This window comes from Merops nubicus, unplaced genomic scaffold, assembly GCF_000691845.1.
Source record: "Merops nubicus isolate BGI_N331 unplaced genomic scaffold, ASM69184v1 scaffold20810, whole genome shotgun sequence".
Taxonomy (NCBI): domain Eukaryota; kingdom Metazoa; phylum Chordata; class Aves; order Coraciiformes; family Meropidae; genus Merops; species Merops nubicus.
Window position 1 is genome coordinate 5,038 of NW_008582445.1, and position 19,414 is coordinate 24,451.

Here is a 19,414-nt window from a genome sequence, read left to right on the forward strand (position 1 = left end):
ACTTCTATGGGGTTGCCTGCTTTATTGCTCATCTCATCACCATTCATCTGTAAGTGAATGTGGAAATTGAAAGATGTTTATTCTGTTGAATTCCAAGTCAAAATTTAGGTGGAAGGCAAAGTGTGACTAATGAGCATAAAATGATAAATATTGATCTCTAAAACAAATTCCCTGAAGGTGTTTCAGGTACTTCTGGGTTGATAATGTGCAAGTTATCAATCAGATAAATAGCTTGGGTTTTATACTTGCACTTGCTGCAGTTTGGGGTCAGGGCAGCCCCCAGAACCATAACAGATGCTCTCTGTTATCCCACTCCACCCACCCCCGAAAGGGAAAGGAGAGAGACTTATTGATTAGAAAATAAAAGGAAAACAGCTTTAATACTACCACTAATAATAATAGTAATAATGATAATAAAATGAGATATGTACAAATATATGCAAAACCAGTACTGAACCCAACTCCCCCTCCTTGATGGCAGTACGTCACTGTCAACCCCATTTGGGGAGCAGCCCCTGGAGAAAAGCCCCAGGTTGGACTTGGCCACAGACGGCAACTGGGTACAGGAGCTGGATTCTGGAACTCAGTTCAGGAACACAGGACTTGGGATCAAAGGCAGAATGGATGGAGTCATTCTCGGATGCCAGACACTGCAGGAGCAGCAGAAGCGAGGAAGAAGGAGACGGAAGGGGTGACAGAAGGGCTTGCCCCTCCTGATCCTTCAGCTTTTACTGGATATGATGGATATGGGATGGAATACCCCATTGGTGAATTTTAGGGTCACTTATCTTGTCTGCTCCTCCCTGCAGATGTGGCTTTACTTTCTGCTCCCCTCCGTGTGATACGCAAGCTTAGCAGTGACCTTGGTCTGCATACCAATCCTTGGCAGTAACTCTAAACATGAAGTCCTATCACTGCTAGAAGCAGGCATTTTGCATGCTGCAAACTTCATACAAGGCAGTTAATTAGAAGAGCTTTAGCTGGAAAGTTAAAATCACTGAACAGAACCAGCCCTGTTCTACCCCAAACCAGGACAGTGCTGAAGTAATGCAATTTATTAAAGTCTAACTTGAAGTAAAATGTAGGATACTGGTGTGGATGGATACTGTTTCTTTCTTGCAGCTATTTTATGCTGTTTTCCTGGCAGATTTGAAACTAGGTCAGCCTGTAGGTTCTCATACAACCAGAACATGTATGTGAGACACTCAAGGAGCAGTTGAATTGTCTATTAGATACTCCTAATAAGTCTTTACATGACTCACCAGCATGGTGGTTCTCTGCTGAGAACAAATCTGTTACATGTAGCTAATATTTCTAAAGACCTTGCCTGTAGATGTCAAAAACCCCATATATGACAATTTAGTATCACTTCATGGCACTTCTTGTAAATTCATCTTTGGTATGTAAGATCTACTGGCAGAGTGATTCTGCTGGAAAAGGAAGGTGTTTATAGCCTTGCTCTGTAATGTTCAGCAGCCACTCAGTTTCTGCTCAAAGTGACTAGATTTCTCCTGTGTTATGATGGTACTGTAAGTTTGCAAATTACCATAAAAGCACTGTAATTTTATAAGGTTGAGGTCCTGTTCGGTTGATAGTATATTTCTCACAGATATGGGAAATAAACTATATTCTGGTCTGTCCAGGTAGATGACTGCCAAGTCTGGGAATTTTCAGGATGCCATTGTTCATAAGGGTTAAAATTTTTCATTAAAATGTGTTTAAAGTACTAGGTAAAGAAATTTAGCATATGTTGCTTATAATATATTGATTTAAGTTTTATAAAGTAAGATTTTAGAAATATTTTTATTATTTTCTGATCTGTTTTGATTATTCTCATGAGGTGAATCATTTAATGTGATTTCAATACCATCTTTCATGGGTGTGTAAAAGGAAGAATAGTTTGGCATAACAGGATGAGTTCACTAGGGAAAAGTAGATAAAGAAAACCAAAACTATATTGAACCACACTGTCTAATTGAAAGCAATTAATTGTTTAATACTGTAAAGAACAGGACTATTTCGGTAAATTGTTCTTACTGTTCTGTTCTTGTGCAGGCTCTTGTATTGCTGAAGTCCGTATCTAGTTCACCCAGTCTTCCACACCATGTGCTTCATGCTTTGAGACCAGGAGGACCTTGGTGTTCTGAAATGAAGATGGAAGCAGTGAGAAAAGCAGAACTTGTTGATTCAGAAGTTCTGTCAAAGACTTCTGAAAAGCAAGAGACTCCTCCCGATGAAGATGGGCCTATAGAACTCAAGAGACAACCTCAGAAAGAAAACATGCCCACTGCAGCAGACTCTGCAGTACTCTCTTCAATGCCTTGCTTACTGATGGAACTGAGGCGTAATTCCTTGGAGTCTCAACTAGTAGCATCTATGGGAAATGATAAGCCAACAGATGATTGTGTTTATGAGAGTGACTCTTCTAATCATTGCATGCTTTCCCCTTCTTCCAGTGGGCATTTGGCTGACTCAGATACATTGTCTTCCACAGAAGAGAATGAGCCCTGTCAAGCTGAAGCTGCTGTAGAGGGAGATGCTTCTGTGATGTCTGGGGCTCCAGTTGGAAGGAAAACCAGGCGATCTAGGTCTGAAAGCGAAACTTCGACAATGGCTGCCAAGAAAAACCGACAGTCTAGTGATAAGCAGAATGGTCGAGTTACCAAGGTAAAAGGTCATCGAAGCCAAAAGCACAAAGAAAGAATCCGTCTCTTAAGACAGAAGCGGGAGGCAGCTGCTCGCAAGAAGTACAACCTGCTGCAGGACAGCAGTACCAGTGATAGTGACCTGACATGTGACTCGAGCACGAGTTCATCAGATGATGATGATGAAGAGGTTTCAGGGAGCAGCAAGACAATCACTGCAGAGATACCAGGTAGAGGATGTTTTTTAAACTGAACTGTAACACATCTGACATAATTTCTCAGCTGTCATGTTAAATTTGATGAGTGACACTTGAGAAAATCCAGGAGAACTGCAGCTCTGTGTAAATTTGAAGACTGCAGTATGTTAACAAGACATGGGCAAATTTTAAAATCGGTTCTGAGGTTTCAGTGCACGTTTGCACACCAACAAAGCAGAGAAATGGTAAATTGGAGGAAGGACTATCTTTGAATTCTGGAATTTTCAGATCTTTTCTTTTGTAAACCTATATGAACTCCTATCAGTGCTGTCAAATCCCATTAGGTGGTGATAATCTACTAAATACATTCTTAAGTAGCCAGCTTTAATATATTAAGACCACAGCTTGGCAGCTATGTTAGAAATAACATGGAATATCTCTTGCCCATGTTACAGTAAGGCCCTGTTCATTATTGCACTTATGCTGTGCTTTCAGCTCTATTTCAGTGCATGACAAACCTACTTAGCCTTGTAAATTCTTGCAGATTGCAACTGGTCACCTATTTTAGGACATAAATATAAATTTGTTTACACAGGTGCACAAGCTATATCCACACCTAAATTTTCAACATTTTAGACAAAGATGTTACCATTTTCCTATGTCATAAAGATCTATAATTTCTATACTTTTAATTTTCTGACACAGATGTCTTAAGATTGGAAGCAGCAAATTATAGGGGGCTTCTCATAATTTTATTAGCAAAAGAAAGATGAATTCTTCCAAGTTTTTTGTCTGCTGAGTCTTTGTTATTTTATTAGCCTGAGGTGCTGGGGTTTAAACCCCCAGCCCTGAATGAGGGTTGGCATATGGATGATGTCCACAACCAGGCAAGAAAGACCCTCCTGACTGGTTTTCACCCAGGGTCCCAGCCTTGGGTGGGAACTGATTAGGAGATCACCACCAGGTGCCCCCACCTTCCACATGAACTTGGAGGTGGGGCAAGAAGCCACCTCTATAAGAGCTGACTCTGCTGGTAGTGAGGTCTGTCTAGACAGTAGGTGTGCCGTGTGAGGATTCTGGTTGTCAGAAAGGCTTCCTGACTGTGCATAGTAAGTGGGGTTTCCAGGATGGTGGTGAAAAAGATGTAGTCCCTACTACATAGTTGGACTCATTACCTGGCTAATTCTATCTCCCATGACTTGGATCTTTGGCCAGCTTGCTCCCTTCTTTACATCCTATGCAGTGAGTATATTAACTTATTCCTCTCTCTATTGGTCTGGCACCTTGGATCTCTGGTGTATATTTTAAAAGCAGAAGGAGGAATTTGGCTGCCTGTTAATGAAAATATCTTTCTATATTGGGCAAGTGGTCAGCAGAAGATAGCCCAGGTGATGTGGAGCAGGATTTTGTGTGATTTATTCTTGCAGTATATTATACCATAGAACTGTCATCATATGTCAATCTTCATATGGCAATAAAAAATAAAATCACATAAAAATAAATTTTTTGACTTGACAATTTTTACTGGCTTCTATGCCTTTTTCTTGTGCTAGAAGGTTTTTTTTTGAGACCGTGTACATAGGGCAAGAACATTTAAAGGAAAATTGTAGTAGTTTTAAGTTGCTGAACTAATGTTTGCTAGATGAATTTGTAAAATCTACTGCAAATATTTAAAATAACTGTTTTAACAGACCTGATTACGATGAATTATTCTGTCACCATGAGAACTGGCATTTTCCCCACATTGTTAGGAAGCAGGTTGCACAAAAGTTAATGTTTATTATTTGAAAGTCTGGGAAAGGCATAGTTGTCCTATAATTAGTGGGAAGTAAACTTTTAATAGCGATTTGAAATTATTTTTTAAGGCACCACATAGTATTTTCAGATCTGCTTAGTTTTATGACTTCCATTGTGGAGACCTGAAACCATTCTAGGGTACTTTTTCCTGTGTCACTAGACTCTTCTGTATTTGAGCTCTCAGTCTTAACAGTGAGATGATTACAGTGAAAAGGTCCTCTGCAGAGCACGAAAGAACTTAATGATTTAGTGATGATTACTCCAAGGTCCTATTTCACCTGTGATGCAAGATGTGGTAGTGCAAAAACCTTCCTGAGGAACAATGATGTTTATTTGTATTTCATAGTGTGTATCATCTGCTTGATGCTAAATTACATTTAAAACATTTGAGCTGTCCTTTTAGAATAAGTTGCAATGTGTACCTGCTACATTGTGGTTTTCCTTTAAATAGAAATTACTTTGATTTGTGGGAAACAGTCTCCAAGTACAAGAGAAAAATATTCTCTATAGAGATCAAGACAAGGTTGGCCATAAATGCATGCTGTGCTACTTGTGGGTTAATGAAACTTTGTGGTCTTAACAGATGCAGTGGAGCTGGGAGTCCTACTCAGACTCCCAACTCTCTGTCACAGTGGTAGGTTCACATGACATCTGTGAGCTCTTCTTGGAACTGGTGAAGTGCTTAAATTTTTTTTACTAGAAAGCCATTTTAGTGCACTTAGCATTATGCTGTGAATATCCTCAATTTAGGGAACAAACATGTAGTTAGAAAATAATACAGGATATCAAAAAGCATTACTGGAAATTCAGGTCATGAGTGTTCTATGTACGCAGTCAAAAGCTAAATAAGTTTAATTTGAACTTGAGTGTCAAGAAACTACAGTGCACCTGTCAGAAGGACATAAGCATGGAAAAAGCTTTTACCTTTACTTTTGAAAATAGTTTGTACGCATTGATGCAGAAAATTTTTACAGAGCCTGTGTTCTCCTTAATCTTACTGTATTTGGACAACTCAACTGTAATGTTGGTTACTGTCTCAACATAGCTTATTATTTGGACTCTTGAAAATGTCTGTTATCTGAAAAATAGCTTTGCCAACAGAGATTCTCTAAAATGTTTTGTGACAATTAACCTTCGTACATGAAGGCCATATTATACGTACTCTGGCTCTTAACCTTCTGTTGATGCATGTAGCATCACAGAAGACAGTTCACTTGTGTGTGATCTGAAAATTTAAGTGCCACACTTGAGAATACAGTAGTTTTTCATGTTGTGTAACTAAATCTCTTCCATTTCAATAGTGCAGTTGTTTTTTCAAACCATCCACATAACTGGCTCTAAAATGTGTTTGGCTAAATTAGTAAGGTAAGGAAAATGTTCAGTGAAATACATAATAGTGCCATGAAGTTGTGAACTGAGCAGTTGTACAATAGAGTCAGTTCTCTCTGCTGAACTCAAATCTAATGTGGATTAAAATACTGGCAGGTTTGTTTTTCTTATCAAGAAAGATTGAAGAGTAAAGAGTTGAGATTTTCCTGGTGATATTTCAACACAAATATTGTGAGCTCAGTAGGAGCTAAGCACAAGATATTTTATGTTATTCTGAATGCATTATATGGTGTTAATTTAAATCTGAAAATACAGGTTCAGTCTAAACTTCATGGGTGCTACTGAGAATCTTTTCACTGACCTGAGCAGTCGTAATCTTGGGCTCTTTAATTCAGGCAATGCCATGAATTTCGAATTATTGAAGATGAGGAATGATTTTTTTTTTTAATGATTGGACCTCTCTGTTGGCATTTAGGATTTTACTGTTCTTAAACACCAGATAGTATTCATAGCATAAGAGGATGATCTTTGAGTCCTGCTCAGATTCTGCTAGACTTGCTGCTGTTGAAAGTTTTTCCTTTAAGCAATTTCAAATTTGACCATGGATATGAAGTCGATGAAAATGGCATGAGAACAAGTCTGGAAGTCAATATTTTCTGTGTAAACATGTCCTTTGGAAGAAGGAAGGGGTTTTAAAAAATTCAAATATAATATGAAAATATCGACATTTCACCACCATTGTGCTTTCTACAACTCAGAAAAATTTGAATTGAAATAGGGGTGACTCATGTTTTAGGCTTTCAAAAAGTTTTAGTATTGATGTTGGAAAAAGGTGTTGCAGCTCACTTTGTTAAAAAACTTTTAAAAATAATTTTTTAATATGCAGACATGCAAAGAGGGGGACACTGTGTGAGGGACTCTCAGCCAGGTTACTTCCTCCAAAGAATTGTGCATAGACCTTGGATGAAGTATCTTGCAAGGGATGAATTTGAAGTAACTTAGAATGACAATTATATATGAATAGGGGAAAAAAAAAAACCAAACCCACCTGTTAAGAGTGATTTGCAGTAAGATACTCATTTGGAAATGTCAGGTAGCATAACACAGAGGAATCCACCATTGCTAATTAGAATGAAGATACAGCATATTTTATTAAATTCTTGTCATACTTCCTAAATTAAATAAGTTTGGATTTGGTTATTATTTGGATAGTACTTGTTAGATTCCATAAAGAGAAAGCATTGGTGGATTTCTTAGGTGATGTTTTGCAGGAGGTCTTGTCTTAAAAAAATAGGAGTGATTGTGACCCCTTTGTGATTGCAAGTTTCTTCCTTTTAACTTGGTGCAACTTCAAAACCTATAGAACTGTAAGTTTATATAGCAAAGAGGCAAATTAGATTAATGCTAGTATTTTAAATGCATTTTTAGACGTGACTTTCTTTTGAACCCTGAAGGCCACCAGTGTGACTCCCACAGTCCTTCATAAAGAGGTGGTGAGTTTGCCTTTTGGCTTCCCTCCAGTGGGCGGTTGGCCCTGCAGGGAGAGCCATAAGGTAAATGAGCCCTAGGTGTCCTGCATTAAGTAAACAGAGGTCAGGTGTCCCATTTGGGGATAAAAGCTGGGACCACTTGCAGGAAGGGAGGAGTGTCTCTCTGTGAAGTGGATGTACTTCACAGAGGTTTCCTGGTTGGGGAAGGACCTCCTCGTTCTCTCTGGATCTGGGTCCCGGTCAGGTTAGACCTTTGCAAACACAGGCTAGGGGAGAGAGAAATATGTGGCTACCTTTATCTTATATGATTAACTTGTTGACTTGGTTGTCTTCCATTCCATCTATGGGAGACTTTGGTTCTTTATTTGTCCCACCTATTGTCAGTCGTGCGGTATTGTTGTTGGAGTCATGGGGGGTGATGTTGATTGCTTGTGAACTAATTGACTTATTTGTACCCCCGGTGATCATCCATGTAGTGACCTTTCTATATTCAATACAGTTGATTTACTGATTTGTCTTCTTGCTGGCTGTGTCATTTATGCTAGGCCTAGTAATTGGCAAAACATATGTAGAGTAAGATAATGTGGATGACCTTCTCTTCTTGCTGCTAAAGTTCTTCCCGATAATGCCACATCCAGTCATTTTAACCATCTTTTTGGTGGATAGAAGGAAGGAGAATAATTTCTTTCCAACAATTCTGTTTCCTGCCTTGCCTAGAACTGATGCTAGAAGTACTGCACAGCTGGTGGCTTGTATGATGAAGGGCATGCTTCGAGTTGGTGTGAGGTTGATCACTCCTACATGTTGTGTGGGTTACCCATGTGATGTAGCTGTGATCATCTGGCCTAACAGAGGTTGCTTTCACCTCATGTATTAGCATAGCATTCACATATCTTTTTATGTTTGTGTGCGTGTGTTTTTGTAGCGCGTTCTCTTCATTAGTGTTTAGTGTGTTTTCCAAAACTAGACCAAGAGCTTTGGGCTTGGCTAGTTTAGATGCTGTAATCACTGTATCAGCCTTTATCTCTGTTATCTTGTGTACAATTTTATCTAACATTCCATTATAAAAAGATTCATGTATGTAAGTAAAATACACATAATTATTCAGATTTATCAGTTAAACAGTAATATTTTGGATCACAGCTTAATAGAGCTAAATGTGTTATTATATAATGTTTTTAACACCTTCAGTTGAATTCAAAACAGAAATTGCAAGGGAATTGGACTGATTTGGAAAAGACCTTTGTGACAAAATTGCCTGAGAATTCTAGAATAAAAACAATTTTGCAGCCAAAATTTCTATTATAACCTCAGTCAGTGTAAAAAATTTTGTGGTGGTGTGTTTGTTTTTTTTTTTTTTTTGTTATAGTAATACTGTTGCCTAATATTTGCTAATTCCTCTCCTGTTGTCATATCCAATGTTTTGTTTTCCTGAGTTAACATACTTCATTAAACAATATTATGTTTTTAATGATGTCTTATCAAATGGCCTCAATGTCTTTAAAGCTGGCTTCAGTCGTGCTGGGGGATCTGGAGGAGCGACCAGGGAAATTCCAGGATTGCTTGACAGGGGCACCGTGTGGGATAGGAACTGCATAGGCAATGTCCTGGAAGAGGCCATGAACTGCTTTGCTGAGATGCAGAGGCAGACAGAGGAGAAGTTTCGCATGTGGATAGAAAAGCTAACCCGTCTTGACACGGATGAAGAAAGCAAGCAACAGCTGGAGCCCAGGGAACCTAAAATTCAACCAGTTGACCAAAGAATCCCCCCTACCACACAGTCAGGGGCTTTCATACAGATGCCTGATAGCAGAGTACTTCTACAGCAGTCGTTTAATTCTTATGTGGGCTATCAAAATGTTGATGCTACGCTAGAGTTTCCAGCAACTTTTAATAACAATTTTCCACCTGTCTTCCCAGAGAATGGGAATATTGCAGAGCCCGATCTGAATCAATCATAAACTTAAATCTGATCTTTGCAATTTTGATGTTACTTTGGATTATGCTAAAAATAAGGTTTGCTTTTCTCTTTGTATATGTTTGTTTTGGTTTTCTCTTTTGGGTTTTGTTACCATGATATCTTTTTTTAATTTATAGAGAATATATATGTGATTTTTAAAAAACTCACAGTATACCCATGTGCCAACACACGTATGCAAACATCTTTAAAGGAGGGGACGACCACCCTAAGCTTTCGTCACCAAATTTGGGACAGTATAACTTAGACTCCTCATCTGACACTGTGTGCATTTTTAACTTAACTATAGGTAAAAATTAGTTATTCTATGATCGATTGCAATTTAATAAACTTGTCCTTATCTGCTTAAAATTTAAGATCCTTCAGGGAAGATTATTTGCCTATTATTAAAAAAAAAAAAAAAAAAATCGCATCTTTCTGGTGTTCATAGATTTGAGATATCTATATACATACCTTTATGACAATAAGAGCAGCGTATTTTAAAGCATGACAACTTTACAAGTCTTCCCATACATGCAGAAGTAGCTTTTTGCAGTGACTGGTTTCTTTTAATGTGTAAGGGTTGATTAACTCAGTATGTCTGTAAACATGGCTGTAACCTTTTTTTTATAAAATAGTGTATATGGAGCAATTAAGTATTTCAAAACAAATTGTATAAGAAGATCATTTGAACTTATCTTTCAGACTGAAACACTTTTATGTACTGATCTCACAAATGGATGATAACTTTGTTAGGAATGTAGCCAGTGAAATTTCTGCCAGTTTTTGATGTCTTGGTTAGGTAATCTCTTAATTAAAAAAAACACACCAAAAAAAAAAATAAACAAAAAAACCCCCAAACAACAAAACTTAATACTGAAATAATTCAGTGTGTTAATAAAAAATTTTATTTGTTTACTATGTGCAAAAATAACTGTCACACACTTCTATCCATTTCTGGTTTTGTTTGGTGTGGTGTTTTGTTTTTTCAATGCAAGTATCTATGAATGTGAAAGAACAAGCAGAGTATTATAGCAGTCGAGCATACAGACTTTAAAACTATACTCTTATTTTAGGATAAAATTATTCCAAGGCGCACAGAAGACTGAGGAAATAGTTCATATTAAATATAATTTTGACTTAATTTCCCCACAAAAGCTACCTAGTGTTGAGCACCTGTGCAAGACCAATGATTGTAAATGGTAAATATTGCTTTGTTTTGTTGCTCTTTTCACTTGCCTTAAACCTGGAGCCAGATCTTCAGCTGTCATAAATCAGCTCCTTTGAAATTTTAAGCATATGTTGATTTACACAGTTGACTATCTTGTCCATTAGTTTGTTTTCTGTGTGAAGAAGTATGTTTCCCCTTCTAGGAGCTGAGAGGGGGACCCCACCTTTCTGTTGTTCAGGTGTACAACCTACCTTGCGAAGGATTTGGCAGGCTGTGCAATTAAACAGGAGTATCTCTCTTCTTGCTTTCTATTGTGAATTTGAAAGATGCAGAGCACTGAAGAAACTCACCTTTATATAGTTATACTAGTGATGAGTGTATTTTAAATGTATGTGCAACAGCCTTTGGCATCTTTGAGAAAACAGATTCCTAATATGTAATTTCAGATTTCTTTTTCCTTCTGGAAATTTTTTTGCTATATTGTATAGGTACAGTTAAGTTTGTACTTATTTCTATTATAAGCTTTTATCTTCAAAGGTCTTTGACTAGAAACTTTCAGGGAGTTAAAATTTCTTCACCAGAAATTTCAATCTCATCCATTCTGTATTTCATTAAAGCAGTCTTGCTTTATTTAAACCTATTTTAAGATTATTATCAAAAGGAAACTCTTCCCCTTTCCAACCCAGAGTTATACTTTGAATATATGTTTATGCTCACATCTCAACAAATTACTTCAAACCCAGCAAATTTAACAAGTAGAGGAGAAATTGGAAGGAGTTTTACCTGGATCTGGAGAATCACAGATGATAAATTACACAGTTCCTCTAATTACCTTAAGTTTTATACTTCAGAATCGAATGAAGAAACATTCTAGTTTCTTTAAAGAAATTTACTTATGCTTTTGGAAGAGTAAATGCATCAAGTCAGATCAGCTGGTGTAGACTGGTGTAATTCTAGGAAAGATAGTGCCAATTTAAACTCAAATGGCCTATTCAAGGTCTTATATTACCATTTTTAATATTAAGTTTTGTTTCCAATGTGGCAGCTGCTTCTGCATAGGAGTAATTGAACGCTCATATGACTGTAGAGTTGGGATTTAGTAGGAGGTGAAACACAACTACTTTGTTAGCATTATTTGTGCAAATGCAAAAGAAGCCTTTATATAAGGGCTCCATTTAAATGTCAAACTGACAATTCAATAAATGAGAAATTAAAAGATCTGCTCATAGAATTGGACCCTATGTAGGAGTCCTTGGAAGTCCAGGGGCTTCGACGTACAGTGGTTTTGCAGGCTTGGCTACAGGTTCTTCCTCAATTGTTTGTGCTTTTCCTCCCTTAAGTGGCATTTAGTAAGGAAGGTCTATAGGAAGTTCCAACCTTGGCATATAATTTTATCTGAGGGTTTGAGGTTTTGCTTTGCATGCTTCTAACAAAACATCGGAATTTTAAGGTTTTATTTAGGGGAAAAAAAAAATTAAGGTAATATACAACATAAAACCACGTCAAGGCAGTGAAATTTTTATTTAGCATTTTTATTGCAAAAAAAAAAAAAAAACAGCAGGGGGGAAAAAAATAAGGAAAATCTTAAATCTTTCAGCTATACTGCTCTTAAGTGTTATTTTTAAGTGTTAAGACAAAATAATTCAGGCAGAAGTATATGTCTCTTTTTTAAAGTTCACAATATCTTTTAGTGGTTTTGCAGGATTGTTAGGTTATTTTATCTGAGCTGCTAGAGTTAAGAATGGAGGACCAATCTTAAATTCAGTGAAACATTTATATTTTGTGGCTATTTTACAAATTGAAACTTATAATCACTGATTTCTCTTGTTAATATATTTTGTCTCCTCCTGTATCCACATACTGTAAATATCTTTTTTTTTTTTTTTTTTTTTAAAGTAACATTTCAAGGGCATTAAGAAATTAAATACTAGCCCTATTAAAACCAATAGAAAATTTCTACTAATTTCAATGGGGATAGCATTTCACTTCATTAGGAATTGAATTTATTTTGCAGTTTTTTGTCAGAGAATCCATCTCACTGCAGGGGCAGTCTGCCTGATGAGTATGTGTAAATCATGCTAGTTGAGTAGATGTTTTTAAAATGATCAAGATCTGCACTGTGATCACCTCAGTTACATTTGGAACTATTAGAACAAATGCACTGTGTAATTTGTACCGTAGAAGCTAAAATATTCAGGCTGATTGATAGAGATGGACACTACTTTGCAAAACATGTAGCTAGAAACTGTTCTTTCTCATAAATTTTATTATTGTCATAGAGTTAGATCAGCAAAATGAAGGCTCATGGAAAATAGGCTAATTAAGTTAGAAGCATTTTCAAGTGCACTGTTAAATCTTGAAGACTGATGGAGCAGGGGGTTAGTCTGGACCATCAAGGCTGTATCAGTCCTTCTGTAGGAAGATGCAGTTTGTACTTGCAAAGGTGTGATGTTTTCTGGAGGGGTGCGCGTTTGCCTGCATTTTCCTAATGTAAGTTGTATTTATATAGGGAATTTGTGATGGTTTCCAAAACTCTCCTGATGCGCTTTTGCAAGTAGAACTGGGTAAGAGATCTGGCTAATGTATCTGCTTTCATAATTAATGAATCATTAGGTGGCATTAGGGAAAATAAATCCAATCATGAGATATAAAGTACACACCGCTTCCTGATATTTTCAATACACAGCTATGTTCCATATAACTTTTCTTAATGCACAATGAAAAAGACTTTGTTTAATGTAAAACAAATCAAAGATACTTTCCATCTGTTCATCAAAAAGCCTGAAAGAATTAATTTTGATCAGCAAGACTTGAATTTTTTAGATCTCTTTTGATATTATATGTTAAAAATTTATCCAGTCTGAGAATAGATACTCATTTGATCACGTTGTTTTGATTTTTTTTTTTACCTTAACAATAAAAGAAACACAAAAGTCTTACTGTGTGAAATGAATAAAAATGTGAGGAAAGTGGATTCATCGATAACTTTTCACTTTATAATTTTAAAGAGAATGTCATTACACTACTATTGGTTTTTATTGTATTTACAATGTATTCTTTACCTAATGCTGTAAATTTTGAAATGTATCTACTGTAACCTGTAATAAATAAATAAATAGTAATTCAGTGTTTCATGTTGCTAAACAACATAAAAAAGCACAGATTTCCTTCCCTCATCTCCCTTTGGGAATTGTTTTAGGGTTCAGCTAGTTTATATCATTTGAACTGCACATACTTTATGAAACTGTAGCTCTGGATCATGTTTTAAATAATACCAGGTTTGTATTTGGATGAGGCCTTGAGCAACCTAGTCTAGTTGAGAGGCATCCCTGCCCATGGCAGGGAGGTTGGATTAAATGATCTCTAGGGTCCCTTCCAACCTAAGCTATTCTATGATTCAGCCTATAGCCTTGTATATGAGGCCTGTTTGGATCAAAGTTACTGATGTATCTAAAGCTATTTTGGCAAGTGACTTAAGATGAATCTCCTAGTTTTTGGCACACAATATAATTTTGATTACTGTAATGTTCATCTGATCTTAAAATTTATGTAGGTATTGAAGTCCCCATTCTGTTTTTCTTAATCTTGAAATAAATGGTTATCTCTTAGATGCCACTATCATGATTCTATGATCTCTTAAATTTAAGTGTCCAGTGTAAATGAGGGCATTCTTTAATCTTTTATTATTTTAAAATGTCTCAATATTTTATTATATAAAAATAAATGCAATTTAGTTTAGAGTACTGAGATTGAGACAAAGCAATGCCTATATTCACAATGAAGATGTAGAGATGAGGCTGGGAGAAATTGTGTCTACTTGGGCTTGCAATTACCTGGGTGCCTCTGTGTTGCCTTTTTAGCTTTTGCATGTTTCACAAAAGCATTCCTAAAAAATGTTTAACTCCTCAATAATTTGCCGGTTAAAAATAGTTCAGTAATTTGAGAGGATTGTTTTCAGCAAAGTTGAGCTCCTCTGCTCAGCTCATTTTTTTGGTAAAAATTAAGTGCTGTAATTATTGCTATTGTTGTTGTACCTGTTCTGTGTGTTTTAATGCTTAGGGTGATATTCACACCTAAATAAGGCTCTATTTCTCCTCATTGCAAAGACATTGTTGACTTTAGAGGATGATTCAGAACCCCAAAATTAGGCTTTTTATTTTGAAATTATTTTAATCAGGGTAGTCTTCTGGACATCTGTCTTTTTCTACTATTTGTAGAGGAAATATAGTGAAGTTTAAATCCCATCCCTACAGCTGGAATTCATCTTGCTGAACTTCAGCAGTGTGAAAGTTAGGTGCTTTAAGGTGGTTATCTAAGCTCTTTCTGTTTACTGGGGAAGGAGAGGAGATGATGATGCTCCAGGCTGCAATTTCCAGGCTGAGATTACTTGCCTTTGAAGTTCTTTTGCTACAGTGAGAGGGAGTTTAGGTGATGAGCTTGGCACCTCATGCCTAAATTTAAGAAGGCTAAAGAGAAATAATGATTTAAAGGACTAAATTTCCCCTTTCAGGTTCTGCTTAGCTGATATCTTGGGTTTCCTATGTACAGCTGTTGCACTGAAAAGTTATGGTGCTTATAGGAATACTGCTTTTAACCTACAGCTGAAATTTTACGGTTGATCCCTCCTTTTTGCTTATGCTGTCATAATGAATTAAGGGATAATAGGAGTGTGGATCTTACAACACAGTTTAGACTGTTGAATGTTGAAATCTGGCTCTATGAAAAGCATGGGAGTGGCTAGCAGATAATAAATATTTGAATTTTCTCTGTCACAAGCTTGACCTGGATTTTTGTGCATGTGGCTTCTGATTTAGTTGTCCTAAGCAGAATTAGTTTTGATGAGTTGTGTAAATTAAGGGAGACTCAGTCATTTGGAAATGCTGTCTGCATGATGGTCTATGCCTTTGAATTAAAAAAAAAAAAGTAGTCTTTCCCTCACCCTATTAACATTAAATATCAAGAGATGTATTTTGCTGCTGGTACTTACTTTCAGTCTTGCCTTTTTCAAGCATCTATTGCTTTAGAAATCAATTAAAGCTTACCTCTAGGGAAATGCAAGTCTTCCAGCTACCTTGGCTTCTCAAAAGACATGTTTTTTCTTAAATATTTTATTTAAATTACTGCTCAGGGAACCTCCTAATTGTGCTACATTAAATTTTGATTCTGGCATGGTTTGTTTTGATGTCTGCTTTTCTATCTGTTGAAATCCTGTTACAGTCATTAATTACAAGGAGTGGCTCTATTGTAAAGAAAAGATGATGTTACAACTGTGGTTGTAGTTAATCCTTTTACCTTTTAAACCTGAAAGCATTTTTTCACTTATTTCCTAGCTGAAGCCACTTGTCCTTATTTCTTGGTACCACACATTCACTTTGCATCATATCATCAGATGATTGTGTAGTTGGATGGGGAAGTATTATTTATTTCCAAATTTAACCTCTCCTGTCCTATCCTTGTAGCAATGAAAAGGAAACAGGCTTCTGGGAATGGAAGATTTTTTAGAGGATTTTTTTTTAAATATATATGCTTTCACTGCAACTTTCATCTAATTGTAGTTGTCTGCAACTTATCCATTAGTTTATTTATTGTCTGGTTTGTTTTTTTTTTTTTTTTTTTAAAAACACACATAGACATTTATTGCTTATTTATTCTTTTATACATGCTGGGAATCCTAGGATTTGTTGCAGCATCTTTGCCTCATTGTTCATTTACTGGTGATAGGTATGGATCACCCTGATGTCAGGGCCTTTTGTTTCCAAATTTGATCATTGGATCCTTCTGGCAAGGGTGAGAAAAGCAAAAATACATCTCTGCTGTGGTTGCTTTGTAAATAGGTAGTTTGTTTTTTCCAAATTGTTAAATTGGTGGCTATTACACTGATGAATATAATTACAGTATGGAAATTACATTGAAAATATTTTTGTCTGATGTATACTAAATTTAAGCTAAGTTATAAGGTGTGCTGTTTGGAAGTGTGGAAGATACAAGAGTGGAGCTACAGATAAGCTTATGCTTGTGTTTTCTACTGATGAAGACTTTCACACAAGTTATTTCTATGGGTAGGTGATGAGAACTATCACTCTGCATGTATATACATTTATTATACATTTTTGCATGATTATACATGTGGGAGTGGTACAATTTTGACTTGAGACTATTGGTACCTTTTGTCCAAATAGATATGTCTACACAAGTAAAATTTTATCTAAAATCAATTTTGCTTCTGCTTTTGGAGATCTTAGTATGAAGCAAGAGAAACAAAGACCTCAAGGAATAGTACATAGCTCCTGAAATTTTAGATAACCTATTGAAAAGATGGTCAAATAGTCAATATTGTACTTGACCCTCGTATCTTCTGCACTCGACTGTTTATTTTTAAAGATCACATTATATGTGTTCATACTGAACTCTGATGAAAAGACTGAGAGAAAATAAGCCTCTCATGAGTCTGGTTGTAACTTCATGTAATTTAATCATGGGCTTTCACAAATAATTAACTGAACATCAGCCAGCTTAATTTTGAACTTGGTCTTCCATTATTTTATAAATACCTTTTAGAAAGACAAAGATTGCCTTTCAGTTAATTATCAGGACTTCTTTTCCAGTCGTAATCAGCCTTTCATGTTGTGAACAGTTTGGTCTTTAATACATTGGCATTTAACTACCCATCTATTTTTGTTGGATCTGTTTTAAGTTTGTAATAACACTGTTTTATGAAATTATTGTTTTGGAGGCAGGTCTGATCAGAAATATTTTGTAAATTTCTTCATATCTTTTTGGAAAACTGATCTTTAGTATGACTTAAGCAATATGGTCACTCTTTAATGCAGTATCTTGCTAATCACAAAATGGGTATTTCTTAAAATAGTGAGCTGAATTATGTTTCAGGGACTAAGTTACAAAAAACTAAACAAAGAAGCAAACAAACAAAAACCCCAACCCTAAATCAAACACACACCCTAAAAAACTCAATAGAAACAGCTTTTCAGGGATCTAAATTTGAAACTTTTTGTTCATTGTGTTCTTTCTGTCTTCCACAGACACTTAACACTCCTAAAATAAACTAATATTTCCTGAAAAATTCTTTAGTCACTTTGTAATTCTGAAGGTCCTATCTTCTTAAATTATTAGTTTATGATAATTTATATGGGATAAAATAACACTTTCTACATATCATACTCATAACAATGTCCTACAGATACTCAACTGCCAGAACTTCACTGGACTTAAGGAACTGCAGTAACAAAGCAGCTGAGCTTTGGCCCAACCTATTTTTCTATTTCATACTCGTTTTTGTGGATGAAGTCTTTGGCCAAAAAAGTTTTGATTCTGCCATTTGGGGAGTGGGTACTCAAACTATTTTCATCTGCTCTGAGTTGATAAGCTATATTTTATTTGAGGCATTTGAGTTAAAATGTGCGTCCTTTCAGAATTATTTATCCATTCTCTCTTTGCTTTCACATTAATCCTTGTTTCAAATTTGACTTTTCTGATCCTCTTCTGTTTCTAGCATGCTTTTCATTTATAAGTTATTTTCATTCCTCAGAAAGAAAATAATCCATCTTAACAAAATAGACCAAAAATAGCTTTTTGTTGTTCCTCAAGAATTTCAGAATCATGTCTCTCTTTCCTTCTTTCCCCTTCACTTTGGTGGCCAAAAATGCATATGGTAATCAGATTAAAAGCATATTTATCACTGCACATTATGGTTTTATTTGTTATTCTTGATCTTCAAAAAAAACCCAAATAACCAAACACCAAAACACATTGCCATTTTGAAAAATTCCCCTGTCCTTGACAGGTAAATGTTATGAAAGTAAAGTTGCCTAACGTTAAATTTATTGTCATTGGGTCAGTTATATAAAAAAATTAGTTTTATTCAATCAACCCTAAAATAATGTAAGCTGTCATTTGAGTTTTGTAAAATTCTCTAGATAAATATCTTGTCTTGCCAAATTTCATGTCTTATAACTTTTATTTTAAACTGAAGGTTTTATCCTTTTAAGATTCTAAGTGTAATATTGTTGGATATGGAGATGTTTGCGTTCATGTAAAAGATAATACACAACTGATGCATTCATAAGCGTGTTTTTCCTACATGTATGTTTTCTGTGTATGCAAAGGTTAAAATGTCTCTAATCTCAGGCTATGCTCATTACCTGAAGTTTAATAATTCATATAATTTATAGTTCTTTGAGAGACCCGTGTAGGAGATTGCATCAATCCTTAACTTATACTTTTAAATGTCTTTCACAGTATATGCAAACTTTTAATTCGTGTTGCTTTTCTGCAGATGGACCTCCAGTTGTAGCTCATTATGATGTATCAGACACAAATTCAGACCCAGAAGTGGTAAATGTGGATAATCTTCTGGTGGCTGCAGTAGTTCAAGAGCACAGTAATTCTTTAGGAAATCAAGGCTCAGGACCTACCTGGAGAACGAGAGGGCTGATAGATGATCTGAGTGCTGATACAGGTTTGTTTAAATTCCCCCTCTCTGATGTTTTTTTCCACCATCTTGTCAGTGTTTCTCCTTTTCTTGCTTTCAGTATTTTTGTAGTTTATATAGCTTTAAAAGCTCCTTTTTTGGATTTGGCCATAAATCAGTATAGGTGCTTATTAAAAATCTGACATTCATTCCAAGATACAACTGATAAAAATTGACAAGGATTCCTGCAATGTACTTTTTGATGCTAATTTTCTTAAATTTTTTTTCCTCCTCCTTTTCCCTCTAATTACTTCTTGGAACTTAGGTCTGGGGTTTTGATGGCTTTTGTTTGGGTTTGTTTTGTGATTTGTGGGTTTGTTTTTTTGTTTTTTTGGTTTTT

General features: G+C 35.9%; 1 protein-coding gene across 1 annotated transcript; it reads left to right on the forward strand.

Annotated features, from left to right (window-relative positions):
- Positions 1-2,055: 2,055 nt before the first annotated feature.
- LOC103770447 (chromosome unknown open reading frame, human C18orf25) lies at positions 2,056-19,062 on the forward strand (the record flags this gene model as incomplete). Its single annotated transcript, XM_008937708.1, has 2 exons — positions 2,056-2,875; positions 18,880-19,062. Coding segments are annotated over exons 1-2 (910 nt in total), but the record flags the coding sequence as incomplete, so codon positions are not given.
- Between the last annotated feature and the right edge of the window lie 352 nt (positions 19,063-19,414).